Source organism: Haliotis rubra, unplaced genomic scaffold, assembly GCF_003918875.1.
Source record: "Haliotis rubra isolate DU_JTF1 unplaced genomic scaffold, ASM391887v1 Scf275, whole genome shotgun sequence".
Lineage (NCBI taxonomy): Eukaryota > Metazoa > Mollusca > Gastropoda > Lepetellida > Haliotidae > Haliotis > Haliotis rubra.
In genome coordinates this window covers 1,096,947-1,107,245 of record NW_025766836.1, presented here as the reverse complement: position 1 = coordinate 1,107,245, position 10,299 = coordinate 1,096,947, and the positions used below count along the sequence as shown (strand labels likewise).

Genomic DNA, 10,299 nt, shown 5'->3' with positions numbered 1-10,299 from the left:
ATATATTATTCTTTAATAAACCAGCAATGACTACATATCAACAAATCTGAGTCTCTCGCATACAAGATGGGAAACAGCACTATCAATGCTGACAAACGGACACAAGTAAGTCCACACCTACAAAACATGTTGGGTAGTAATGTATGGCACTTGCACATGGAAAATGCCCGAATCAGGCCTCCACATCGAAACAGTTCACAGGCATTACTTGATGGGGTCTGTTCCATTGCATATAATTATGCACAAAATGACGAACCGGATAATTCACTTTGATTACACGAACCATGATGATATCTCAACCATACAACTCAAACTATTCTGGATGGATGTTCATGTAAAATGCTCGTTTATGCACACAGCCAACATATAATATAATTTAGGTAGATTTTTGCCTGGACACATATATGGAGCATCTCAAAACAGACAGACATTAATTCAACCTCCAGAATAGACTGAGTAGGCAGGCAGTATTGTCTTGTTTACGCAGTGTGGGTTTCTACCCTTTGAGCACAAAGTCCTCTCCCTTCTGAATGCTTTCTTGTAGTTCTGGGAGAGCTGCTTTAAGAAGGTCAACTTCATACCCCAACAGTTTGCCCATTCCTAGGTTCTTCTCAACGCCTTCCCGCTGCAAGAAAAATATTTATTTTCCTCAGAATTTCAGCTCAAAGATAGTGGAAGAAACGGAGCAATACAGTACAATCACCGACTTTAATTTTCTTGATGAGCCTCCTCCACTTTATTTGTAGGCGGGACGGACTTAAAACATAATATCCTCAACATCAGTTTGAACACAAAATCTTTAACACACCTTTCAGAAACTGATCAGAATGAAAACAAAGGGTGTGTTGCAAGCCAGGAAGTAAATGTAAGTAAATGAATCACTTATCCCAGGCTTGCAACAGCTCGAAGCGTTTCTCACTCTTCCAAAATGGCGGAGCGATTAACGTTTGTCGCCTGTCCCTAATGAAGAACGTATAAGAAGAGTCTTGATGACGAGCTGATAAATTTATGATTCTTGATGACTACATTGAAGATGTCTTACAAACTGAAAATGCTGGGATGTAAGCTGCCGTTACCATTTCCCATCTGATCAAGCCAAAAAAATTCTTGTTCTCAGCCGTCGAATTAAAATTTCCCTAAGCAGCCATTTTGGTTTGAGAACAAAGCGACCTCATCCAGTGATAGGTGCGATTGCAAGCAGCTGAAAGTTAGCAGTCCGTTGTCAGGCGAATCACTGTGCATCGCTTGCAAGTGATTGGTTGTTTGCAACACACCCACAAATTACTTCACTTGATGTTTCTTACAAGGTGAATCATACCTGCTGGATCCTTTACATGCAAGGTAAATGCCTCAACCACAAAGCTACCAAAACTGATCCTCTGGACTATTTTAACTATACTTACACCCAGTAAAATTGGTGTTGCAAAGTATTTCACTTTTGTCTCATCTGAATAGATGTAGGCACACTCCACTTTGCCTTCCACACCACCCAGAGCCTCCAGCACAGAGAACCCAAACTGAGCTGCAGCATAAGCCATAGACAAGGTGGCTGATCCCTGCAAGAAAAGCATCATGTGTAAAAGAAAAGTATGTGTAAAGAATTGACAGTCATGACCAAATCTTCCTAACTTCATTTAAGCAAATTTACAGAAAATTATCAAGCTTAAAACATCAGCCTACATTTTGTAAATGGTGTGCACTTAATGAGCCAGTGACCAGTCATTGTACTACACTGGGCCTCCTTTCACAAAGCACTAATAGACTATAAGGTGATCGTAAGTCACTAAGGTAACCTTAGTGCAATGTTAAAGAATGGGACTGACTGACTGAGTTTGGTTTTACGCCGCTTTTAGCAATATTCCAGCAATATCACGGCCGGGGACACCAGAAATGGGCTTCACTCATTGTACTCATGTGGGGAATCGAACCCGGGGTCTTCGGCGTGACGAGCCAACGCTTTAACCACTAGACTACCCCACTGCCCTTTAAAGAATGGGAGTTAAGGTTAACGTTAGTAAAGGTTGCTTCATTACAGAAGCCCCTGATCGCCACTGTCCAGCATTTGCTCCAACAGTCTGACACTGACCATGTGTATACTATTAGGGGTGGGTATTGCAAAGAATTTTCATATTGCAATACGACAGCATATATTGTGATATGTATTGCAATAAGCATTTTCAAACAAAAAACTACTTATAATCGAGTGAGTGCTTGATTCATAAATCATGACCACAACAAAATCAAGCAAATGCTTTAACCACTAGACTACCCCACCGCTCCATGTCAAACATGAACTCACAGCTCCAGCTTTAGCCTCTACAACTTCAGTTCCTGCGTTCTGAATTCTCTTAATCATTCGGTCACGTTCTTCCTAGAAAGAAAAGGGATGTCAGACATTATGGAAAGATGTTTTGCCAACTGCTTGTCCTGCTTCAGACACACTGACAGGCAAATGTTCATAACATTATAGAACTGAGGCATTACTTTTCTTGTGCTATCCTGGCGAGATACCATGCCAAAGTTTAACATGAGTACACCACTGAGGTAAATTATATTAACTCTGAGCCAATGAGTCTTTGTTGTATCTCCTTTTTGCCAAGCATAACAAGCACCATGTTTTAATGTATTTTGGTATGCCGGAGAATATCATGGACTGTTCCACACTCTAGACAATGTAAGCACTCACAAAATTAAGTATTTTGTTGAAATACTCAAGATATGAGTGCTTTATATAACTCCTAAGCAAGACAATGAATTTGCTTCAGGTTCAAAGGCACTTCTCAAATAGTTGTTTAAATGTAAGAAATCCACAAGCTTTCAGAATCAAATGAGACTGAAATAACTTCCACAAGATACGTTAACTACTATAGAAATGCAACTGGCATGACTATATACACCACCTAATCAGCTACATGTATTATGCGGAAAGACTCCGTTATATCAGTTTATAACCTCACACTCATATTTAGAAAATGACCTGCCAAAAGATATGTGGTAGGTCAATTTTTTTACAAGGCAATGTGAAACGTAAATCAAGTTTGTCAGTGGGTCATAAATATGTGTAAGTAAAACAAGGCTCTTACTTCAGGGAAAGACACTGGGGGAGTGCACTGTGAGATGATTGGGATAATGGTTGCTCCAGCGTGGCCGCCAATGACCGGGACATTAATTTTTGACACATCAAGACCCTAAAACAAACACATATAATGTTACAATTTAAAGGTCACATGCAACCAAAAAGAACAAGCATAATTAAAACACAACTATCACTTATTCATGACATATAATATACATTGCTGATTATGAAAAAACAAATAAACAAAATTATAAGTTGACTTTGCATTTTTGATAATTTGTTACTGTAAGTCCATACCAAAAGGTATCAGAATCTGCAAAGTTGTGTTTTACGTTGCATGTGACCGTAACACATTTCCTCTACCCATTACATGCATGTGGTTGAGACACCACCAAGTGAGTGAGTTTAGTTTTACGCCGCACTCAGCAATATTCCAGCTATATGGTGGCACCACCAAGTGAGTAGTAATCAACATCAAAACGCTATCATTCCATGAATCCTACATGAAATAAATGACAGAGCTCCAGAAAAGCTTTTGGCCAAGTGAAAAGATACCCATACTTTTGAAACTAAGTGGGCATTTCCAATTTCAAGTGTCTATCTATCTTTTTTAGATGATATAACAGCCACGTTTTCACTCTGCTAGTTTTTTCAAAACCTTGTTATCACTGTGTTGTTTCACTTCCATGCCGCGAAAATCTATTGTTACAAGTTCATTTAAAATATCTGATTGTGAAACAACACTTGCCTATTAATTCCTATAGCAGTCCTCTAATGAGGTTGTTTTCTGTTTGTAGCATAAAAATCTAGTTATATTAGTTTGAGCAAGTGGAAGCTTTCGACCACACTTGCTTGCCATTGTTGATTTGTTTACAGGACATGTAAAAAGAAAACAGCTATTTGATTGGTCGTTACTTATAGATGGGCCAGTCAGTGAAGGGTTAACAAACCAGGACTGGTATTCTATCGCGTTGCACATCTTAACTGCGTTGAGAATTATTCAAGATTCTTTTAATGGTGAATATTTGGAGATGGAAAAACTAAGGTTGTTTCGATTGGCTTGAAATGATACGATATGCAACATGATTTTGATGTATTGGGTGAATACGCATTGCTATTTTGACATAGCGTAAACGTAAATATTTAGTTTCTTTTTCACACGCTGGCATTTATTTTTCTTGTGTATTTCAACTTTTCTATAGCGTATCATACGCAAATATGCAGCTTATCTGGAGCTCCGTGAATGGTTTGTAGGTCCAATTTTTAAACATTTAATACTATTGAAAGACATAAAGAATGGGCTATGCACTTTGTATCCACAGTTGTATGACCTAAAGGCCCTGCATCATCTTCTTGTTTGCAAAGTCAGCTCTGTTAAGCTATGTCAAACATGCTGGTGAAAAATGGATCTGAATCAGATTTTTTAATTGAGAGAGTTCTTATTCACTCCAAGAATTACTGGGTTATCGATCAAATGATTGTCAAACGATCTATAAACTGCTTATTAGATTGATCGCAGAACCACTTATAAGCACATGTACAGATGCTGTACATGTGGATGCTTAGCAAATATGCCAACCCAAATATTACCACTGATAGCTTTTTCTTTGCATCACTGCATATCACCAACACAAAAGATTATGACTCAGAATGGCCATGGTATCTAATGCATAATATAACAGAACAAATGACAGCTGTTGTCTTACCTTTGCCTCTGCAATGAATGTATTTGCTCTGACAACATCAAGAGTTGTAACACCGAATATTCTCTTTGGATCGTAAACTCCTCTCTTCTTAAATACTTCAGATACAATAGGTACAGTAGAGTTTACCTACAAAAAGAAGAGCAACATCAAAACTGGGAGAAGAGTAAACAACCAACTGAACATGATGAAACACAGACTCAAGCATACACACGAGGGTAATACCCAATACCTGTACTTGCTAAGACCCCAAAAATAAATCAAATAGACATCCTATGCCTTTTGTCCTCTTCTAAAGGTTGATTATGGTTTAACGCAGCACTCAGTAATATTCCAGCTATATATGGTGGCGGTCTGTAAATAATAAGTCTGGACCAGACAATCCAGTGATCAACACCATGAGCATTAATTCCATTAACTCTTCGGACAAGCATGGGTTGCTGAAGACCAATTCTAACCTGGATCTTCTGTTCTAAAGACAGCTAAATGTGGTGTTGACTCTGCAATTTACTCTAAATCTGCAATTTTATGTTGACTCTAAATTCTGCAATATTCCCAATTGAAACAATAGAGGCTGGACGAGACAATCTAGTGATAGATATTATGGGCAATTATCTGAGCCCTCAGGGTACACTGGCATGCCTCAATCAAGTCACTGAGTTTGAGTGAGTTTAGTTTTACACTGCACTCAGCAATATTCCAGCTATATGGTGGTGGTCTGTAAATAATTGAGTCTGGACCAGACAATCCAGTGATCAACAACATGAACATCAATCTACGCAATTTGGATACAATGACATGTGTCAACCAGACCAGCGAGTCTGACCACCTGATCCTGTTAGTTGCATTTTGCGAAGTCTAACATTGATCTTCAAAGGTTCACGAGTTTGGCAACTCCTTGGAATCCTTATTGGTTGAAGCTATTAACATGATAAAGATACACTACCAATACTTGTTAACCCTTGACCACTAAACATTATGACTTAAATGCGAGCTAAACGTATTTTCTAACAGAAAATATTAAAAACATTGTTCATAACTTTCATTTAAGAATAAACAAGTGTTTGCCACTGATATGGCAATGTCCCCCGCCGCTAAAGAATGGAATATCTATATTTACTACTTTTTATTTTTGGGTCACATACAAGATGCCTGAAATGACTGGTGTCTGCATAATCACCCAATGTAGGCTGTCAATATACTTGAAAACATTTGGTGCAATGTTTTATGAGATATCGCCTTTAGAAAGCGGTCAAAGTATCGTGGTGACCTTGAAGATAAGGTCAAGGTCACCCAAATCAACTGGTGTCTGCGTAATCCCCCAATGTATGCTGTCACCAAATTAGAAGACATTGGGTACAACAGTCCATGAGATATCATGTTAACAAGGGTTAAATGTGTGAAAAGTGTCGTGGTGACCTTCAAAATAAGGTCAAGGTCACCTAAATAAACTGGTGTGTGAAATCCCCCAATGTGGGCACATCTAGGGATCATGGTTGACATGTGTACCAAGTTTGGTTAAGCTATCACGAATAATTTAGGAGATATGCTTCGGACAAAGTGTGACGGACGCACGGACGGAACTCGTTTCTATATCCCCCGCAACTTCGTTGTTGCGAGGGATAAAAATTCTCCATGTTCATGAAAGTGGACTTACAGGATTTGTGACGATGCCCATGATTGCCTTAGGACAATATTGGGCGCACGCATCAGATAGGTCTCTGACAATAGAAGCATTTGTGTTGAAGAGGTCATCTCTCGTCATTCCTGGAATATAGCAACAAAACATGACACCAAAATGATCCTTTTGTTTCTCATCTCAAATGTTTCTAGAAATGGATCTGAAGAGAACACTTTGGCCACCTTTCATAACCACTATTTGGTGCATACTGCTGCATCGACACAGTTTAAGTGTGTATTAAAGTTTTGTTGTGTAGCCATCAAGGGTATTCTTGTTTATTGAAGCAATCGAAAAATATAGTTCCAAGCAACGATGAGGACTCCTTGGCTTTAGTTCTATCTATTGTATTAGAGGGCAAGAAATCATCGTCCAAAACGGAGCCAGGACACATTTTCGACAGGCGAGTGGATCTTCCAAATACAGCCGGGGTCGCTGGGGTCATGTACCTTTTAAGAAGTTCTGGAGGAGAAATAGTTCCCTCTTTAAAAGGCTGTATCTCAGTTGTTCTTGGGTCTACGGTCAAAACAATTAGTGTTCTGGAATCACCAAGACTTCATCTACCATACTGGCACTGGACATCAGTTATGGAAAGTTTGGAATGTCTAGAGCTGATGGTTGGAGCTCAGCACATTTTGGGAGCAAACTACTCAGAAAACAGCTCAAAAACATGGCCAAAAACTAAAAACAAAAATAACTGCCAAACGGTACGTTTTAGCAACTTGACCTGTCCAGGCAAAAGTGTTGGGAATTCGATTGTGCATCTGTACAAGAGATTCTGAAGTGTTGCCGTCAAACTTTGAAATTTTGGAATGAATTTTGAATTATCTCCACTTTGCTATTGGGCCTAGAGCCTAGGGATTTTTAAGGGGAATATCTACACCTCAGTGCGCATCTGTGTGATTTTTGTAAGTGATTCGGAGCATTGGTTTAGGAGTTATGTTTGGTACAAAAATCGGCGGAATAATAAATAATAATAATCCGAACAGTTACAATAGGTCTCCTGCCTAGAGGCAAGGAGCCCTAAATATATATTTACCAGGTTTTCTGGGAACTCCAGCAGGAATGAGCACTAGTTGGGCACCACTCACACATTCCTTGAGTTGGTCTGGTCCAAGGTAACCAGTAACTTTAGCTTTTGTTTCAATGTGACTTAAATCAGCTGCTACCCCAGGAGTATGAGCAATATCATACAATGCGAGTTGACTAACAAGTGGAGACTCTTTTAGTAGCAGTGACAGTGGCTGACCAATACCGCCACTGGCCCCAAGAACTGCGACTTTTGTATCAGTCTGAAACAAACAATGCTAATTAATATGCTGTGTACATACAATTATATTTTTAATGGTCCAACCCAGCATATCTACACCAGTAATTTCAGTAATGCTTGCACATGATGTAAATAATATTCAAATAACAAAACAAAAATGTTTCTAAACTTTGACATGTTCAAAGGGACAATATGACGATGGTTCTGTGTGTTTAAATCATGCATGAAAAAAAGCTTTAAAGTGAGAAATGTACACCTGCTGAGCAAACACTTCCCTTGCAGAAAGGAGTTATATGAGTAAGCTTGGGGGTTATTGGCTATTGTTTTCAACAATGCTTTGGAAAGGTCAAGCAACTTCCCTTTAAAGCAAATGGCTATCTTTTAGCTGGATTACTGTTAAACTTCTTCAATCCACACACAATGACTTGGTTCGTTCCCAGCACAACTTAGGCAGCGTTTAACTGTACTTCAGCCAGTTTATTGTATCTTATTGCATGTGTGGAATGGCTGGACATTGACAAAATGTTAACTGACACTGTCAGTGTCACACCACCCTCAAAAACAGAAAGTTTAGAACTATCACAAAGCGTTGTAAACACCTTTCCAGTTTTGTCAAATACTCAGATCAACAAGAAAGAAAGCAGTTTTAGAACTATAACAGTCAAGCATCACAAGCATCAATGGTGGATCAGAACAGATCGGCGATATGTCATATTTTTCACATACATCAAATACACCTAACAATTTTTCTAAAATATAAAACTATCACTATTACTTGAAAACACCTTTCACCTGATGTCAGATGGTATATTCCCCTCATAAAAATTAAAGGTGTATGTGAAAGAAGTTTTAGAACAATAACTAGAAACACTCACACAACGCCCTGTAGTATTTCAATGGCGGATCAGATCAGCGATATGTCATATTTTTCACACACCTCAAATACACCCCAACATTTTTTTAAAGTTATAAAACTATCATTATTACTTGCAAACACGTATCAACTAAAGGTATATTTCCCTCATAAAAATTAAACGAATATGTGAAAGAAGTTTTTAGCGATACAACTTAGTCTTTCTTCGTTGTGTACCGAGAATTGAAGCCAGTGAGCTACAACATGCCGACTTGAAACTTTACTACAAATCTACTGTACTAATACTGACACTAATAACAATTATTTGACTTACAGTGAAGTGACAGAATAGGTATCTTATCTTCTACATGTAGGTTTCAATTGTCACAACACTCAGCGAATGTAATCAACTGTTGAAAATAAACCGGGCTCTATCTCAAAAACTAAGCTGCCGCCATATTGGTTACACTGGTAGGCATACGCTAAGGGGCTTTTCGAGGAGTGACTACTCCCCGGTTTATAGTCTCCCTGGTATAAATGAGATCATGATCAGGTTGGGGAAACCTACCGATCGGCCTATAAAAGGATATTATAGGCCGTTCTGCCTATTTTGCAATAGGCCGATGAGGCTATATGTGACCATTATTATTAACATTTCACAAACTATCAATTTCCGCACGAAATGGTTTTATTAGATCATAGAGATGAATAGTTAATGGACCTGCTCAGCTTAAAAAAAATAAGTTTTTGGACAAATGGAAATTTATATAATGTTCAGGAAAAGGTGTTTCATTTCAGAACACAAATTTGCACAGATTTTCATTTTGACAACTAAAACTGAATATCTATGTCATTAATTTTCAGTTAACGGCTTATTATATCCCGTTTGGCCTTTTATAGGCCAATCGGTAGGTTTCCCCAACCTGATGATTAGCGCCAGCTGCTTAATCAATTATATTTTTTTTGGTATAGTATGCACAAATGTGAAATTCCGAATTGGAAATGAGACATTTCAATAATTTGAATGATGTTGCAATTTCAAGTAATACAACTGCCGCATCCCCGAAGGAAAGGACGCACATAACATTTCATGCTAAAATCAGAGCTATGCCCTTGAAAATACTTTGTCCATGCACAGATGACGTGATTAATGCTTCACTAAGACATATATTACATTCTTCTCGCATGTCAGCAATAAAGCATTAGGCTTATACAAGCTAGACTAATATAACGATGCTATGAGCATCTGCATCTGAGCAGCGACAACACCGGTACAGGTCTTCGATCTTGCATCGCCTTACACAATGTCACGAATCCGGGCCACATGGACACCGGGCACTTGTTGAGGTGTGCAAACGTGAAATTGGGAGCATGTCTATCGGATTTAACAGCAATCGTGAAAAGAATAGTAAAAATCATATGTTCTGAACCTTCGCACTCGTCGAAAAAGCATTCTTGACTATGCTGATAATCAGCGGTTGACGTGCGAGCCTTGAAAACATCTTCTCCGGTCTTGAGGCCTTGTCAATATGGCGTACAACAGGAAGTCGTGGATAATTGTAATACGCATGCCAGAAGCCATTTTGGTATTCATCCGCACATGGCAACGCGTCTTCCCCTAACATTATAGCATTTACAATTCCACGTAGACGATTAGATATAATGCAACATTGTTATAAAGAACCCAGATACTAGTTATTGCCAAAGTGAAAGTGATTG

At 38.6% G+C, this 10,299-nt stretch overlaps 1 protein-coding gene across 1 annotated transcript; it reads right to left on the bottom strand.

Annotated features, from left to right (window-relative positions):
• Positions 1–10,134, bottom strand: LOC124280863 (malate dehydrogenase, mitochondrial-like). Its single transcript, XM_046716853.1, has 8 exons — positions 10,011–10,134; positions 7,497–7,749; positions 6,437–6,546; positions 4,783–4,908; positions 3,084–3,188; positions 2,300–2,371; positions 1,404–1,556; positions 1–625 (listed from the first exon to the last, which is right to left on the bottom strand). Exons 1-8 carry the CDS (start codon positions 10,080–10,082, stop codon positions 497–499), a joined length of 1,020 nt encoding a protein of 339 aa, XP_046572809.1. The 5' UTR covers positions 10,083–10,134; the 3' UTR covers positions 1–496.
• Between the last annotated feature and the right edge of the window lie 165 nt (positions 10,135–10,299).

Coding starts and splice junctions, on each gene's coding strand:
- LOC124280863 (XM_046716853.1), bottom strand. CDS start 10,082: ATGTTTTCAAGGCTCGCACGTCAACCGCTGATTATCAGCATAGTCAAG. Junction 4,909..6,436: donor TGGGCATCGTCACAAATCCT/GTAAGTCCACTT, acceptor TTCTTTTTGTAG/GTAAACTCTACTGTACCTAT. Junction 626..1,403: donor CAACACCAATTTTACTGGGT/GTAAGTATAGTT, acceptor TTTTTCTTGCAG/CGGGAAGGCGTTGAGAAGAA.